Here is a 19,608-nt window from a genome sequence, read left to right on the forward strand (position 1 = left end):
ATGTAACCGCCATATAAAGCACATATAACACCGCTATGTAAAGCACATATAGCACCGCCATATAAAGCGCATATAACACCGCTATGTAAAGCACATATAGCACCGCCATATAAAGCACATGTAACCGCCATATAAAGCACATATAACACCGCTATCTAAAGCAGATATAGCACCGCCATATAAAGCACATATAACACCGCCATATAAAGCACATGTAACCGCCATATAAAGCACATATAACACCGCTATGTAAAGCACATATAGCACCGCCATATAAAGCGCATATAACACGCTATGTAAAGCACATATAGCACCGCCATATAAAGCACATGTAACCGCCATATAAAGCACATATAACACGCTATGTAAAGCACATATAGCACCGCCATATAAAGCACATATAACACCGCTATGTAAAGCACATATAGCACCGCCACATAAAGCGCATATAACACCGCCATATAAAGCACATATAACACCGTTTTATAAAGCACATATAGCACTGCCATATAAAGCATATATAACACCGCTATGTAAAGCACATATAACACCACTATGTAAAGCACATATAACACCGCCATATAAAGCACATGTAACCGCCATATAAAGCAGATATAACACCGCCATATAAAGCACATATAACACCGCCATATAAAGCACATATAACACCGCCATGTAAAGCACATGTAACCGCCATATCAAGCACATATAACGCCGCTATGTAAAGCACATATAGCACCGCCATATAAAGCACATATAACACTGCTATGTAGAGCACATATAATACTGCCATATAGTGTGATATGTGGGTGCAGCGGTCTCGTGTGTGTCGGGACGTCATCGTTGCAGAGAGAAGTGCAGAGACCGGCGGGGCACTGCTGCGGAGGCAGCACAGGTGCGCGGAGGCAGCACAGGTGCGCGGAGGCAGCACAGGTGCGCGGGGGAACGTGTTGGGTATATGACTGTTTTTCGTCTTCTTGGCTGGGCAGCTCCTGCCAGTAATACTGAGGGGCTTTAGGTCGCTTGTCCTCAGTGTGGGGGGCTGCAGGTCTCTCACCCCCCAATATCATCCATAGTGGTGGCGGTACTACAAGGAACATCCATCGCACAGAAGCTGGAGGTCTCCTTATCCTGTAAGTGTAAAATAGTAGGACGGCGCCCCACAGGGTTAGTCGCCGGTGGCCCTATTTGCTGCGCTCATCCCATACACTTAACCCTTTGTGGTCATCACCCCCTATTCATTGTTTATTGTGCTGAAAGCAGAGACCATTGCATCTGGCTGGAGACCATTGTGAATTATTTACAGGTCTCCTATCTGCAAAAGGAAGGAAAAAATGGCCCGAGTTATCCGGAGAGTCAGTGCGGAGGGAGGAGATTGGCACTCCATGGGCAGCCCCCTTCCTCGTCTTCCCTCATTGTACAGTGTATGAGAGCCAGAGGCGCACAGCTCTGGCAGCAGCTGAGGATTAGCCGCTCTTCTCCTTGCTGGATGACTGATCCCCCCAACTATGGCTTTGATAGTTCACCTGAAGACAGTGACGGAGCTACGGGGAAAGGGCGACCGCATCGCCAAAGTGGCGTTCCGAGGTAAGCGCCCAACACTCCAGTTATTCCAGCATATACCATCGGAGGGATGGAGCATGACTGTGTGTATAGATGTGTGGGAGGGGGAGAAGGAAAAGTTCTCTGCAGAACTGGAGGAGGGAGAAGGTGATGGGGAGCCCACCGTAACCCTGGGCTGGTTCTGCAAGGTCCCACCTGGACCATAGGTATCTAACGGTCTAAGGACCATCCTGGATCATAGGCATCTAGTGATGTAAGAACTGACCCGGACCATAGAAACCTAGTGATGAAAGGATCAACCTGGACCATCGACAGCTGGTGATGGAAGGACCAACCTGGACCATAGTCATCTAGTGATGTAAGGAATAACCAGGACCATAAACATCTAATGATAAAAGAACAAAACAAGACCATAAACATCTACTGATGTTAGGACCAACCTGGACCATAGACATCTGGTAATGTAAGGAACGACCTGGATCTTAGGCATGTAGTGATGTAAGGACCACCTAGAGCATAGACATCTAGTGATGTAAAGACCAACCTATCTCATACCCATCTAGTGGTGTAAGGAGCAACCAGGACCACAGAAATATGGTGATGGAAAGACCAACCTAGACCATAGGCAACTAGTGATGAAAGGACTGACCAGGGTCATAGATATCTAGTGAAGTAACAATCGACCTGGGCCATAGGCATCAAGTGATCAACCTGGACCATACACATTTAGTGATGTAAGGACTGACTTGGACCATAGACCTCTAGTGATGTAAGGACCAACCTGGAACATAGGTATGTAGTGATATAAGGACCAACCTGTATCATAGACATCCAGTAATGTAAAGACCGACCTGGGCCATAGACATCTACTGATGTAAGGAGCAACCGAGACCATATGCATTTTGTGGTGTAAGGTGCAAACTTGACCATAGGCAAGTTGTGATGAAAGGACTGACCAGGGCCATAGATATCTAGTGACATGACTATTATCTTGGGTCATTGGCATCTAGTGATGTAAGGATCAACCTGGACCATTGACATTTACTGATGTAAGGAGCAACAGGGACCATAGGCCTCTAATGGTGTAAGGAGCAACCTGGACAATAGAGATCTAGTGATGTAAGGACCAACCTGGACCCTAGTCATATAGTAATGAAAGGACCGACTTTGACCATAGACATCTAGAGAAATAACGATTAACCTGGGCAATTGGCATTTAGTGATGTAGGGATCAGCCTGGATCTTAGATATCTAGTGATGTAAAGAACAACCTGGACCATAGGCATCTAGTATTGTAAGGAGCAACCTGGACCATAGACTCTAGTGATGACAGGATCGACTTCGACCATAGATATCTACTGATGTAGGGAACGACCTGAACCATAGGCATCCAGTGACGTAAGGACCAATCTGGACCATAGGCATCCAGTAATGTAAGAAGCAACCTGGACCATAGTCATCTAGAGATGAAAGGAGCAACCTTGACCGTAGACATCTACTGGTGTAAGGACCAATATGGACCGTAGATATCTAGTGATGTAAGGACCAACCTGGAGTACAGACATCTAGTGATGAATACGGTCCTGGATGATAAACCTCTAATGACGTAAAAGCTGTCCTGGACCAAAGACATCGAGTGATGTAAAGACCGACCTGGACCATAGACAGCTACTGATGTTAGGAGCAACCTGGACCATAGATATCTAAGTGATATCAGGACCATCATGGACCATAGGCATCTACTGATGTGAGGATAGATCTTGATTATAGACATCTAGTGATGCAAGGACCAACCTGGATCATAAACATCTAGTGATGTAAAGATCAACCTAGACCATAGGCGTCCAGTGATGTAAGGACGATCCTGGACCATAGACATCTAATTCTGCAAGTACCGACCTGGACCATAGACATCTAGTGGTAATAATAATAATGTTTTTATTTATATAGTGCCAACATATTACGCAGCGCTTTACAGTTTGCACACAATATCATCGCTGTCCCTGATGGGGCTCACAATCTAAATTCCCTATCAGTATGTCTTTGGAATGTGGGAGGAAACCGGAGTGCCCGGAGGAAACCCATGCAAACACGGTGAGAACATACAAACTCCTTGCAGATGTTTTCTTTGGTGGAATTTGAACTCAGGACTCCAGTGCTGCAGTGCTAACCACTGAGCCACCATGCTGTGGTAGTTATCTAAGGAACGACCTGGACCATAGACATCTAGTGATGTAAGAACCAACCTGGCCCATTGACATCTAGTGATGTAAGGACTGACCTGGACCATTGACATCTAGTGATGTAAGGACTGACCTGGACCATAGACATCTAGTGATGTAAGGACCAACCTGGAACCTATACATCTACTGATGTAAGGATCAACATAGACCATAGGCATGTACTGATATAAGGACCATCACAGACCATAAGCAATTACTGATATAAGGACCAATTTGGACCACAGACTTCTTCTGATGTAAGAACCAACCTTGTCCAAAGGCATGTACTGACATAAGGACCATCCTGTTTCATAGACTTCTTCTAATGTAATGACGAACCTGGACCATAGGTATGTAGTGATGTAAGGACCATCATGGACCATAGACATCTAGTGATGTAAGGACTGACCTGGCCCATTGACATCTAGTGATGTAAGGACTGACCTGGACCATTGACATCTAGTGATGTAAGGACTAACCTGGACCATAGACATCTAGTGATGCAAGGACTGACCTGGACCATAGATATGTAGTGATGTAAGGACCATCATAGACCAAAGACATCTAGTGATGTAAGGACCAACCTGGACCATAATGTTCTTGTGATGTAAGGACTGACCTGGACCATAGATATCTGGTGATGTAAGCACCAGCCTGGAACATATACATCTAGTGATGTAAGGATCAACATAGACCATAGGCATGTACTGATATAAGGACCATCACAGACCATAAGCAATTACTGATATAAGGACCAATTTGGACCACAGACTTCTTCTGATGTAAGAACCAACCTTGTCCAAAGGCATCTACTGACATAAGGACCATCCTGTTTCATAGACTTCTTCTAATGTAATGACGAACCTGGACCATAGGTATGTAGTGATGTAAGGACCATCATGGACCATAGACATCTAGTGATGTAAGGACTGACCTGGACCATTGACATCTAGTGATGTAAGGACCAACCTGGACCATAGACATCTAGTGATGTAAGGACTGACCTGGACCATTGACATCTAGTGATGTAAGGACCAACCTGGAACATAGACATCTAGTGATGTAAGGACTGACCTGGACCATAGACATCTAGTGATGTAAGGACTAACCTGGACCATAGACATCTAGTGATGTAAGGACTGACCTGGATCATTGACATCTAGTGATGTAAGGACTAACCTGGACCATAGACATCTAGTGATGTAAGGACTGACCTGGACCATTGACATCTAGTGATGTAAGGACTAACCTGGACCATAGACATCTAGTGATGTAAGGACTAACCTGGACCATAGATATGTAGTGATGTAAGGACCATCATAGACCAAAGACATCTAGTGATGTAAGGACCAACCTGGACCATAATGTTCTGGTGATGTAAGGACTGACCTGGACCATAGATATCTGGTGATGTAAGCACCAGCCTGGAACATATACATCTAGTGATGTAAGGATCAACATAGACCATGATATGAGGACCATCACGGACCATAAGCAATTACTGATATAAGGACCAATTTGGACCATAGACTTCTTCTGATGTAAGAACCAACCTTGTCCAAAGGCATCTACTGACATAAGGACCAACCTGGTACATAGACTTCTTCTAATGTAAGGACGTAGGTATGTAGTGATGCAAGGACCATCGTGGACCATAGACATCTAGTGATGTAAGGACTGACCTGGACCATAGACATCTAGTGATGTAAGGACCATCATGGACCATAGACATCTAGTGATGTAAGGACCATCATGGACCATGGACATCTAGTGATGTAAGGACCATCGTGGACCATAGACATCTTGTAAAGCAGGTACCTTTCAGGACCATAGACATCGTTGTTCATTGATATCTCTGTGATAGATCATCTGCAGACATTACCAATGAAGATGGCCAGTGGACATTACTGCCTGCCCACGAGGGTCACCGTATCCCGCACAGCTTCCGGGCACCATACCGATATGTAATATACTAAGGAGGTTCCAGGGCTGAGTATCACATGTAGCAGAGCTGAATATGTCCCGTACAGCGTGGTGTAGCAGTACCGAATATGTCCTGTACAGTCTGATGTAGCAGAGCTGAATATGTCCCGTACAGCGTGATGTAGCAGAGCTGAGTATGTCCTGTACAGCGTGGTGTAGCAGAGCTGAGTATGTCCTGTACAGCGTGGTGTAGCAGAGCTGAGTATGTCCTGTACAGCGTGGTGTAGCAGAGCTGAATATGTCCTGTACATCATGGTATAGCAGAGCTGAGTATGTCCTGTACAGTGTGGTGTAGCAGGGCTGAGTATGTCCTGTACAGCGTGGTGTAGCAGGGCTGAGTATGTCCTGTACAGCGTGGTGTAGCAGAGCTGAGTATGTCCTGTACAGCGTGGTGTAGCAGAGCTGAATATGTCCTGTACATCATGGTATAGCAGAGCTGAGTATGTCCTGTACAGTGTGGTGTAGCAGGGCTGAGTATGTCCTGTACAGCGTGGTGTAGCAGGGCTGAGTATGTCCTGTACAGCGTGATGTAGCAGAGCTGAATATGTCCTGTACAGCGTGATGTAGCAGAGCTGAATATGTCCTGTACAGCGTGATGTAGCAGAGCTGAATATGTCCTGTACAGCGTGATGTAGCAGGGCTGAGTATGTCCTGTACAGCGTGATGTAGCAGGGCTGAGTATGTCCTGTACAGCGTGGTGTAGCAGAGCTGAGTATGTCCTGTACAGTGTGGTGTAGCAGGGCTGAATATGTCCTGTACAGCGTGGTGTAGCAGGGCTGAGTATGTCCTGTACAGCGTGGTGTAGCAGAGCTGAGTATGTCCTGTGCATCGTGGTATAGCAGAGCTGAGTATGTCCTGTACAGCGTGGTGTAGCAGAGCTGAGTATGTCCTGTACAGCGTGGTGTAGCAGGGCTGAGTATGTCCTGTACAGCGTGGTGTAGCAGAGCTGAGTATGTCCTGTACAGCGTGGTGTAGCAGAGCTGAGTATGTCCTGTACTGCGTGATGTAGCAGAGCTGAATATGTGATGTAGCAGGGCTGAATATGTCCTGTACAGCGTGGTGTAGCAGAGCTGAATATGTCCTGTACAGTGTGGTGTAGCAGGGCTGAGTATGTCCTGTGCAGCGTGGTGTAGCAGAGCTGAGTATGTCCTGTACAGCGTGGTGTAGTAGAGCTGAGTATGTCCTGTACAGCGTGGTGTAGCAGAGCTGAGTATGTCCTGTACAGCGTGGTGTAGCAGAGCTGAGTATGTCCTGTACAGCGTGGTGTAGCAGGGCTGAGTATGTCCTGTACAGCGTGATGTAGCAGGGCTGAGTATGTCCTGTACAGCGTGGTGTAGCAGAGCTGAGTATGTCCTGTACAGCGTGGTGTAGCAGAGCTGAGTATGTCCTGTACAGCGTGGTGTAGCAGAGCTGAATATGTCCTGTACAGCGTGGTGTAGCAGAGCTGAGTATGTTCTGTACAGCGTGGTATAGCAAAGCTGAATATGTCCTGTACATCATGGTATAGCAGAGCTGAGTATGTCCTGTACAGTGTGGTGTAGCAGGGCTGAGTATGTCCTGTACAGCGTGGTGTAGCAGGGCTGAGTATGTCCTGTACAGCGTGGTGTAGCAGGGCTGAGTATGTCCTGTACAGCGTGATGTAGCAGAGCTGAATATAATATGTCCTGTACAGCGTGATGTAGCAGAGCTGAATATGTCCTGTACAGCGTGATGTAGCAGAGCTGAATATGTCCTGTACAGCGTGATGTAGCAGAGCTGAATATGTCCTGTACAGCGTGATGTAGCAGAGCTGAATATGTCCTGTACAGCGTGGTGTAGCAGAGCTGAATATATCCTGTACAGCGTGGTGTAGCAGGGCTGAATATGTCCTGTACAGCGTGGTGTAGCAGGGCTGAGTATGTCCTGTACAGCGTGGTGTAGCAGAGCTGAGTATGTCCTGTGCATCGTGGTATAGCAGAGCTGAGTATGTCCTGTACAGCGTGGTGTAGCAGGGCTGAGTATGTCCTGTACAGCGTGATGTAGCAGGGCTGAGTATGTCCTGTACAGCATGGTGTAGGAGAGCTGAGTATTTCCTGTACTGCGTGATGTAGCAGAGCTGAATATGTGATGTAGCAGGGCTGAATATGTCCTGTACAGCATGGTGTAGGAGAGCTGAGTATGTCCTGTACAGCGTGGTGTAGCAGAGCTGAATATGTCCTGTACAGTGTGGTGTAGCAGGGCTGAGTATGTCCTGTACAGCGTGGTGTAGCAGGGCTGAGTATGTCCTGTACAGCGTGATGTAGCAGGGCTGAGTATGTCCTGTACAGCGTGGTGTAGCAGAGCTGAGTATTTCCTGTACTGCGTGATGTAGCAGAGCTGAATATGTGATGTACAGCATGGTGTAGGAGAGCTGAGTATGTCCTGTACAGCATGGTGTAGCAGAGCTGAGTATGTCCTGTACAGCGTGGTGTAGCAGGGCTGAATATTTCCTGTACAGCGTTGTGTAGCAGAGCTGAGTATGTCCTGTACAGCGTGGTGTAGCAGGGCTGAATATTTCCTGTACAGCGTGGTGTAGCAGAGCTGAGTATGTCCTGTACAGCGTGGTGTAGCAGAGCTGAAGTCGACATGTTTGAGTATCAGCTCTGCAGCGTCAGACTTTGCTACACCTGGCCTCAGTGTAAAGTCAGTGACAAGCCTCCAGCTATCTCTGTGTCCTGTATGATACTACTGTAGGGGCTTCTTATGTGACAGAGGGACCTCTGTGCCCCATTAGACACCGGGACCCAGGTGTGACCAGCTGCACCCTGAAAGTGAACTTATTTCTTCATTCAAAGTGGTGTTTTCAAATTATTCAGGAAGTCATCTCCCCCTCTCACAGAGAGACTGCAGCTTCATCCTCCTCCTCCCCTCTCACAGAGAGCCAGAGACTGCACTTCATCCTCCTCCTTCCCTCTCACAGATAGCCAGAGACTGTAGCTTCATCCTCCTCCTTCCCTCTCACAGAGAACCAGAGACTGCAGCTTCATCCTTCTCCTCCCCTCTCACAGAGAACCAGAGAATGCAGCTTCATCCTCCTCCTCCCCTCTCACACAGAGCCAGAGACTGCAGTTTCATCCTCCTCCTCTCCTCTCACAGAGAACCAAAGACTGCAGCTTCATCCTCCTCCTCCCCTCTCACAGAGAGCCAGAGACTGCAGCTTCATCCTTCTCCTCCCCTCTCACAGAGAGCCAGAGACTGTAGCTTCATCCTTCTCCTCCCCTCTCACAGAGAACCAGAGAATGCAGCTTCATCCTCCTCCTCCCCTCTCACACAGAGCCAGAGACTGCAGTTTCATCCTCCTCCTCTCCTCTCACAGAGAACCAAAGACTGCAGCTTCATCCTCCTCCTCCCCTCTCACAGAGAGCCAGAGACTGCAGCTTCATCCTTCTCCTCCCCTCTCTCAGAGAGCCAGAGACTGCAGCTTCATCCTTCTCCTCCCCTCTCACAGAGAACCAGAGACTGCTGCTTCATCCTCCTCCTCCCCTCTCACAGAGAGCCAGAGACTGCAGCTTCATCCTCCTCCTCCCCTCTCACAGAGAGCCAGAGACTGCAGCTTCATCCTCCTCCTCCCCTTTCACAGAGAGCCAGAGACTGCAGCTTCATCCTCCTCCTCCCCTTTCACAGAGAGCCAGAGACTGCAGCTTCATCCTCCTCCTCCCCTCTAACAGAGCCAGAGAGACTGCAGCTTCATCCTCCTCTTCCCCTCTCACAGAGAGCCAGAGAGACTGCAGCTTCATCCTCCTCCTCCCCTCTCACAGAGAGCCAGAGACTGCAGCTTCATCCTTCTCCTCCCCTTTCACAGAGAGCCAGAGACTGCAGCTTCATCCTCCTCCTCCCCTTTCACAGAGAGCCAGAGACTGCAGCTTCATCCTCCTCCTCCCCTCTAACAGAGCCAGAGAGACTGCAGCTTCATCCTCCTCCTCCCCTCTCACAGAGAGCCAGAGAGACTGCAGCTTCATCCTCCTCCCCTCTAACAGAGCCAGAGAGACTGCAGCTTCATCCTCCTCCTCCCCTCTCACAGAGAGCCAGAGATTGCAGCTTCATCCTTCTCCTCCCCTCTCACAGAGAACCAGAGACTGCAGCTTCATCCTCCTCCTCCCCTCTCACAGAGAGCCAGAGGCTGCAGCTTCATCCTTCTCCTCCCCTCTCTCAGAGAGCCAGAGACTGCAGCTTCATCCTTCTCCTCCCCTCTTACAGAGAACCAGAGACTGCAGCTTCATCCTTCTACTCCCCTCTCACAGAGAACCAGAGACTGCTGCTTCATCCTCCTCCTCCCCTCACAGAGAGCCAGAGACTGCAGCTTCATCCTCCTCCTCCCCTCTCACAGAGAGCCAGAGACTGCAGCTTCATCCTCCTCCTCCCCTTGCACAGAGAGCCAGAGACTGCAGCTTCATCCTCCTCCTCCCCTCTAACAGAGCCAGACTGCAGCTTCATCCTCCTCCTTCCCTCTCACAGAGAGCCAGAGAGACTGCAGCTTCATCCTTCTCCTCCCCTCTCATAGAGAGACTGCAGCCTCATCCTCCTCCTCCCCTCTCATAAGAGACTTCAGCTTCATCCCCTTCCTCCCCTCTCACAGAGAGCCAGAGACTGCAGCTTCATTTTCCTCCTCTCCTCTCACAGAGAGACAAAGACTGCTGCTTCATCTCCCTTTTCCCCTATCATAGAGCCAGAGAGACTGCAGCTTCATCCTCCTCCCCTCTCACAGAGTGGCACAGACTGCAGCTTCATCCTCCTTCTTCCCTTTCACAGAGCTAGAGTCTGCAGCTTCATCCCACTCCTCCACTCTAACAGAGAGCCAGAGAGACTGCAGCTTCATCCTCCTCCTCCCCTCTCACAGAGCCATAGACTGCAGCTTCATCCTCCTCCTCCCCTCTCATAGAGAGACTGCAGCTTCATCCCCCTCCTCCCTGCTCACAGAGAGCCAGAAACTGCAGCTTCATCCCGCTCCTCCCCTCTCACAGAGAGACTGCAGCTTCATCCTCCTCCTCCCCTCTAACAGAGAGCCTGCAGCTTCATTTTCCTCCTCCCCTCTAACAGAGAGCCAGAGAGACTGCAGCTTCATTTTCCTCCTCCCTTCTCACAGAGAGCCAGAGACTGCAGCTTCATCCCCCTCCTGACCTCTCACACAGCCAGAGACTGCAGCTTCATCCCCCTCCTCCCCTCTAACAGAGAGCCAGAGAGACTGCAGCTTCATTTTCCTCCTCCCCTCTAACAGAGAGTCAGAGACTGCAGCTTCATTTTCCTCCTCCCCTCTAACAGAGAGCCAGAGAGACTGCAGCTTCATCCTCCTCCTCCCCTCTCACAGAGCCAGAGACTGCAGTTTCATCCCCCTCCTCCCCTCTCACAGAGCCAGAGACTGCAGCTTCATTCCCCTCTCGCAGAGGCAGAGAGATGCAGACTGCCCCCTAATATGTAATAGTACAGGTGTTGGGTAATGGGCATGTTGGCATACAGCCCGGGCAACCCGGAAACTGGCGCATGCGCAGTGCTCTGCACTGGGAGGCGCTGATGGACAGGATTGCTATCCACTATCATGTACTGACTATAAAAGAGACTGTAAAGTAATCACAGAGTTATTGAAGTTCCTTATATTTACACAACCTCTGCTTGCTGTCAGTGAGTGGGAGGAATTGAAGCACAAAGTCTACTAGAAAGTTGCAGACCTTTTTAGATGTTCTTGTAGTGGAGCAGCAGGGGCTCTGGTAGCCATTGAGGTCGGCACCCCATTACTAGATGTTTGGGCAGTTTGACATCTGCCGATCATTATCAACCCCTCATCTCAGGCATGAAGATCACAATATACTGATATCGGAGCACCATGCAGACGATATATTGTGCATGGATGGAGCCGCTCGGCAGCTGATGATGTTCTACTCTGGCAGCGCGCCATGGAGATCATCCAGCTGTACTCACAGATAATGCACAGGACCATTAACTGAGAATTATAAATAAATAAATGAAGGATCACATGGGGACTGAAGTGGCTGCCGAGGATTCAATGAAACCCATGGAGCGTAGAAGCAGATGGTCCTGGTGTCCCTGGGCCCACAAGTCAGCCCTCCATAAGGAGCACAGATTTGGGTCCTTTCTTCTGACCAACATTTGTTCTCCATTTGTAGGAAGAAAACAACAGTTCCTGAAAGTCTCTCAACAGGATGAGAATTTGGGTGTCTCTTGACAAAACAGGGCCATCGTCACAGCCCTTTAAACAGGTCACAAATGTTAGAACCATGGGGGCCACCCCGCTGGAACCAACGCTGATCACAGGTTTCCAATGGTTCTCCCTTAGCTGCAATCCTGCCCAGGAGGAGCTACATGAGCCAGCAGGTCAGCCAACTTTGTCCATGTGCACAACCCACCACCAGTTTATCAACTCCAAGTCCTGATCCAGTAGAGGTCCCAGTGATTTGACCGGCTCCAATCTTACATTAATGAGCCAAACAGTGGTTTGGTGACGATTTGTTTAGGCTGGGACAATCCCCATAGCATGAAAGCAGAAGTATTTTGGGAAAACTATTTCCCCAAATTTTACCAAAATTTGCAATAATCTCACATTTGTGAAGGATTCTGGTCACCTGTTCTCTTTGGTTGCATCCATCCTTTTCTTGGCCACCTGGCTGAAACCAATCCTGCTCTGATTTTACCGGTTTGATCTTGGCGTGTTGGGTTTGGGCTGCTCTTCTGTTGGGCATCTTCCAATACCAACCATTCGCTGTTCTTCATCCATTTTAGTGTGGTGGCTAAATAAGGTGCTGGTGACAACTGGATCTCTTTTTGTGAATGAACCAAGCACCCATAAGTGGACAACAAACCTATTATGTACAAACTTGACATAGGGAACGAAAATGCCTCCTACTAAGTCAAGGGCCAAGGTAGAAATTTGGCATTGGAGTCCAAGAACTTCAAACGCCACCTCTGTTTTAGTGGTCAAATCTAACGGGTGGAAATATTTCAAAGATAAGTCTTGGTGGGGCCAATGTCAATCCCTGAATCCCCCTGTAAAAAAACATGGAGTCTCCATGACCCTTGAGGCCTTTTTCAACTTAGTGTTAAATTAACAAACAGTTCGTCATCTTAGAGACACCATTCGAAAGAAACTGGGTGGGATGGATTTTGTTGGTCGTTGATCATGGTGTGTTCTTGGGCTTTCCAGCTGGTAAAGGGAGTGGAAAACCAAAGTAGATCGAGCCTCTTAGAGATACTATTTTGTATGGAGACATCTCACCAACTTTTGTAGTCTTCAAAGGACGTTGTTGGGTTTGAGACTAGTTCTGACCGTCCATGTGGTGACCAACCAAATCTCACCATCAAAGTCCATTCAGTCCCATTGAGTTGTATGAAGCTGATCCGCGATGCCAGACAGAACCCATGGACAGGTGTGGTGTAGTTCCTAGAAGAGGGCTGACATGTTTTTACAACCCTGCCTAATTACATTTCCATCAACCCCCTGAATACCATGAAGGCCAATAACTGGAAGTCCCCAGCCGGAGCGAGCTGCCAGGTCTACTCCGCATCCTCCATGGTGACATCTTCCTCCCTCCATCCGCCGGAGTTCATTCACGTTCAGCTCTTGGGGGTTTCGGCAGTAAGATCCTTGTTTTGCTCTCGGTTTAATCAATAGATGGAGGTGACAGAGAGGCCGGAGCTTAGGGAGCAATTTACTCAATCACCATCGACAAGCGGGTGATGGATGGACGGAGAACACAATGTAACGCAATAATGGCATGTCAACGCTGCTTCATCTCTGGAAATCCTGGAGACGAGCTCAGCTCTGGGAGTATGACGTCCAGAAATATTGGGATATAATGAGGCACGGAGTAGTCCCAGGCCAGCCTGACCTCCGCCACTGATACCTGCTCCTCGGTGGGTCCTACATAGGATACTGCTGTAGATGAGCGCCGTGGTCGTGTTATTCTTTGACGTGGGCACAACGTCAATAGCCGAGTTCTCTATTTGTGGTCTTGGAGAGGACACACTCATCTCTGCTATTCCCAGTCTGCAGCACAGAACAAACTGCCTCCTTATTGGGTTTGACAGAATGTATGGACACAATGACCCGGTGACATGGATGCTGCCACCATTACCGTGCAGCATTTCTCTACTGGCATACCTTCATTCTATCTTCACCGTTTTCTTCTCATTGCTTCCATTTTTTTTTTCCCTTTCTGCAGAATAAAAATAGATCTATTACTGAGTGGAAACTGTCAGCAAGACGATCGTGGCTCATTAGAGAATGGCAGGCGGCCTCTATAGTTAACATAGGTGCCATAATGTAGATGCAACCGGGCAGAAGCGAGGAATCTGAAAGATGAAAGGCGACAATCAATGTCAGGCAGCTGCTGCTAAAGCAAGTAGAATTTTAGGGAGCGTGAAAAAGAGATAAAACTTGGGGAGTAAGTAAAAGGGGTTGTTTCAGGACAGACATTGGCCACTAAAGTGGAGATCAACCGATTTGATCTCAGATGATCACTAGATTTAATCCTAGGTGATCACCACAATGATTTTTCCTGGACTTTCCCTTTAGCCCACAATGTATAATGTGGAGACAGCTCAGCTCTGCTGCATCTAAGCGAGATGGCGGTACAGAGGAGTGCGTGGTATGAGGGGCACATGGAGCAGGGTCCTCCATCTGTCCTGGTAATGGGCTCTGCGGGGCGTTGCGATGTCAGGCTCTCCAGCACTAATCCTCTCCTCTTGTGCTGAGTGGTGCGAGGTCCAGCTCATTATATGCGGAGTGGAGCCGCTCTGCGTCCTTAACCCCTGCACCGCTGGTTGCTCTGCGCAGAACGCTCTCAGAAAGGTCATGAATCTGATGGAGGTTCCTCTGCCCCTGACCTATCTGTTCAGTAGAAGCCCCCATTGATTGATTGAAGATCCCACCGGTAAATAACCCCCTTTCATTACATTGTGACGCCATCGCCCGCATCAGAGTCTCTGAGTGGCGTCAATAGGCACAAAAACCCAGAGAGAGTAAAGCGCGAGGACGAATCAGGACCCAATGTTACTATTATACCGGTATTACAGTCCCCTGTGTATTATACACATATATATCCAGCAATCCGGTATCATGAACACCGCTGCGAACAGTCCTGGATTTTGTAGGAGTATAGTCTCCTGTATGAGCGACCAATTCTGCCACACAGGAGATAATGGTCGTCATTTGCATATTTAGGGTGAAATGCAGTCATTAACTGAAATTGGAATAGCTGAGTCGTGGTCGAAAACTGGGTGAGGAACAGACAAAGTCTGCTACAAAGGTGAGGTTGTGGAAGACAGCTTAATGTCACAGGACATATACCATGGCAAGACTGAGAGCAGAAACAAGACACAAGGTAGTTATAGTGCATCAGCGAGGTGTGCCCCAGGAAAAGATTTCACTGCAGACTGGAGTTTCATGATGTGGAGTTCGGGCTTTTTTGAAGACGCACCAAGGAATGGGCAACATTGAGGATGGTAGGTGCAGCATTTGGCCAAGGAAACGTGGTGTAGTTGATGGAAGACACATCATGCTTACTTTCCTTCAAAATCAGATCTTTCAGCAGTGCCATCAGCTCAGAACTGGCAGCAACCAGTAGGACACAGCTACACCATCTACTGTTCATAGATGTCTGGTCACAAGTCAACTTCAAGGAATAATTGTGGACAAGAAGACCAAACCTTCTACATGGAAACAAGGGCAAGCGACTCAACTAAGTATGACAGCGGGTCTCTGGACTTGTTATGATCCGGTGACCTTGGAGCCGCATGAAACTTTCTCTGGAGTGGGTGGAAACTATACTGACCGCAGATCCTGAACTAACACCGCAACTAGAAGTAGCCGTGGGGTGTGCCTAACAAACCCTAGACACCTCGACACAGCCGGAGGACTAAATACCCCTATAGATGGAAATAGGAATACTACCTTGCCTCAGAGCAGAACCCCAAAGGATAGGTAGCCCCCCACGAATATTGACTGTGAGTAGGAGAAGAAAAGACACGCAGGCAGAAAACAAGATTTAGCAAAAGAGGCCACTCTAGCTAAATAGGAAAGGATAGGACAGAATACTAGGCGGTCAGTATTAAAACCCTTCACAAAATATCCACAGCAGATAATACAAAAACTTCCACAATCTAACTAAAGACGTGGAGTGAATATCTGCAACCCCAGAGAATCCAACAAAGACTGAGAAAATACTGACACAATCTAAGCTGGACAATAAAACACAAAAGAATAGCACTGAATTATGAAGCACACAGCATGTGTGCCACAGAAACAAAACCAGACACTTATCTTTGCTGATTTGGCAGAAAGGCAGGAGGAACCAGGCAGAGGTCCAATACCTCCCAACAACAATTGACAACTGGCAAGGACTAATGAATCCTGCACGCCTAAATACCCCAGTCAGAACTGCAATCAGCAGATACACCTGACCAGGACTGCAACTCAGGGACAACTGCATTACCACCTACAACCACCGGAGGGAGCCCAAAAGAAGAATTCACAACAGGACTGAGGAGTCACAATGTGAAGCAGATATTTCCTGAAGGACCGGAGAGCCGCACAATAATGAGGGTCTGCAGAAGCAGGGAAGCACGGCGGAGGGTCCTGCAGGTATGTGGTGGCATTTCAGAAAATGGAGTTGTGGATTTGGTCAGGATTAATGGTGTCCTCAATGCTGAAAAATCCAGAAGACACTTACTCATCATGTAATATCATCAGGAGGCGTCTGATCGGCTCCAAAGTTATTCTTCACCCGGACAACGACCCCCAACTTCCAGCCAATGTCATGACATCATGGGGGTGGTGATCCGGCCTTGAATACCTGATCTCACATCATCCCATCTGTCTGGGATCACGTGAAGAGACGGAAGGATCCCCACAAGCCTTATACACAGAAGATCTGGGGTCAGGTCTCCAAAAAGTTTGGAAGATGTTTGGAATAATCTACCAGAGGTCACCAAATACTGATGATGAAGGCAACGGGAGGTTACCAGGTACTGATGAGGGAGGCGATGGGAGGTTACCAGATACTGATGATGGAGGCAATGGGAGGTTACCAGATACTGATGATGAAGGCAACAGGCAGTCACCAGATACTGATGATGGAGGCGACGGGAGGTCACCAGATACTGATGATGGAGGCGACGGGAGGTCACCAGATACTGATGATGGAGGCGACGGGAGGTCACCAGATACTGATGATGGAGGCGATGGGAGGTTACCGGATACTGATGATGGAGGCGACGGGATGTCACCAGATACTGATGATGGAGGAGCTGGGAGGTTACCAGATACTGATGATGGAGGCAACAGGCAGTCACCAGATACTGATGATGGAGGCGACGGGAGGTCACCAGATACTGATGATGGAGGCGATGGGAGGTTACCGGATACTGATGATGGAGGCAACGGGAGGTCACCAGATACTGATGATGGAGGCAACAGGCAGTCACCAGATACTGATGATGGAGGCAACGGGAGGATACCAGATACTGATGATGGAGGCGACGGGAGGATACCAGATACTGATGATGGAGGCGATGGGAGGTTACCAGATACTGATGATGGAGGTAACAGACGGTCACCGGATAATGACTGATGATGGAGGAGACGGGCGATCACCAGATACTGATGATGGAGGGGACGGGAGGTCACCAGATACTGATGATGGAGGCGACGGGAGGTCACCAGATACTGATGATGGAGGCGATGGGAGGTTACCGGATACTGATGATGGAGGCAACGGGAGGTCACCAGATACTGATGATGGAGGCAACAGGCAGTCACCAGATACTGATGATGGAGGCAACGGGAGGATACCAGATACTGATGATGGAGGCGACGGGAGGATACCAGATACTGATGATGGAGGCGATGGGAGGTTACCAGATACTGATGATGGAGGTAACAGACGGTCACCGGATAATGACTGATGATGGAGGAGACGGGCGATCACCAGATACTGATGATGGAGGGGACGGGAGGTCACCAGATACTGATGATGGAGGGGACGGGAGGTCACCAGATACTGATGATGGAGGCAACGGGAGGATACCAGACACTGATGATGGAGGCGACGGGAGGATACCAGATACTGATGATGGAGGCAACAGGCAGTCACCAGATACTGATGATGGAGGCAACGGGAGGTCACCAGATACTGATGATGGAGGCGACGGGAGGATACCAGATACTGATGATGGAGGCAACAGGCAGTCACCAGATACTGATGATGGAGGCGACGGGAGGTCACCAGATACTGATGATGGAGGCGACGGGAGGTTACCAGATACTGATGATGGAGGAGACCGGAGGTCACCAGATACTGATGATGGAGGTGACAGACGGTCACCGGATAATGAGTGATGATGGAGGAGACGGGCGGTCACCAGATACTGATGATGGAGGGGACGAGAGGTTACCAGATACTGATGATGGAGGCAACAGGAGGTCACCAGATACTGATGATGGAGGCAACAGGAGGTCACCAGATACTGATGATGGAGGAGACGGGCGATCACCAGATACTGATGATGGAGGCGACGGGAGGTTACCAGATACTGATGATGGAGGAGACCGGAGGTCACCAGATACTGATGATGGAGGTAACAGACGGTCACCGGATAATGACTGATGATGGAGGAGACGGGCGATCACCAGATACTGATGGAGGGGACGGGAGGTCACCAGATACTGATGATGGAGGGGACGGGAGGTCACCAGATACTGATGATGGAGGCAACGGGAGGATACCAGACACTGATGATGGAGGCGACGGGAGGATACCAGATACTGATGATGGAGGCAACAGGCAGTCACCAGATACTGATGATGGAGGCAACGGGAGGTCACCAGATACTGATGATGGAGGCGACGGGAGGATACCAGATACTGATGATGGAGGCAACAGGCAGTCACCAGATACTGATGATGGAGGCGACGGGAGGTCACCAGATACTGATGATGGAGGCGACGGGAGGTTACCAGATACTGATGATGGAGGAGACCGGAGGTCACCAGATACTGATGATGGAGGTGACAGACGGTCACCGGATAATGAGTGATGATGGAGGAGACGGGCGGTCACCAGATACTGATGATGGAGGGGACGAGAGGTTACCAGATACTGATGATGGAGGCAACAGGAGGTCACCAGATACTGATGATGGAGGCAACAGGAGGTCACCAGATACTGATGATGGAGGAGACGGGCGATCACCAGATACTGATGATGGAGGCGACGGGAGGTTACCAGATACTGATGATGGAGGAGACCGGAGGTCACCAGATACTGATGATGGAGGTGGCAGACGGTCACCGGATAATGACTGATGATGGAGGAGACGGGCGATCACCAGATACTGATGGAGGGGACGGGTGGTTACCAGATACTGATGATGGAGGGGACGGGAGGTTACCAGATACTGATGATGGAGGCAACAGGAGGTCACCAGATACTGATGATGGAGGCGATGAGCGGTCATCAGATACAGATGATGGAGGTGATGAGCGGTCACCAGATAATCATGATGGAGGCGATGAGCGGTCACCAGATACTGATGATGGAGGCGATGAGCGGTCACCAGATTCTGATGATGGAGGTGACGGGCACTTACCAGATACGGATGGGATTTACATTTTCCTTTTTTCATTCACTTTTCATGTTAGATAATTGTTATCAATTATTCACACTTCTATTTCTGGAAGCTTCTTACTCTACAGCATTTTCCCCACCTGCCTAAGACTTTTGCTCAGTGCTGCACATTACAGTCACGTGTGTATTATATGTATATTATAGTCACTCATTCATTATACATAGACTGTGGCTGGAGAACTGCTGAT

The 19,608-nt window shown here is 48.9% G+C and overlaps 1 protein-coding gene across 17 annotated transcripts in view; it reads left to right on the forward strand.

Moving 5' to 3' along the window:
• Positions 1–1,414: 1,414 nt before the first annotated feature.
• OTOF (otoferlin) overlaps positions 1,415–19,608 on the forward strand; it is a 298,562-nt gene continuing 280,368 nt past the window's right edge. For all 17 annotated transcript variants that reach the window (XM_077291809.1, XM_077291810.1, XM_077291826.1 and 14 more), the window contains exon 1: positions 1,415–1,587. In XM_077291809.1, coding sequence (XP_077147924.1) covers positions 1,509–1,587 — 79 coding nt within the window. In that variant the 5' untranslated portion in view covers positions 1,415–1,508. The remainder of the gene's footprint in view (positions 1,588–19,608) is intronic.

This window comes from Ranitomeya variabilis, chromosome 2, assembly GCF_051348905.1.
Source record: "Ranitomeya variabilis isolate aRanVar5 chromosome 2, aRanVar5.hap1, whole genome shotgun sequence".
In the NCBI taxonomy this organism is placed as follows: domain Eukaryota; kingdom Metazoa; phylum Chordata; class Amphibia; order Anura; family Dendrobatidae; genus Ranitomeya; species Ranitomeya variabilis.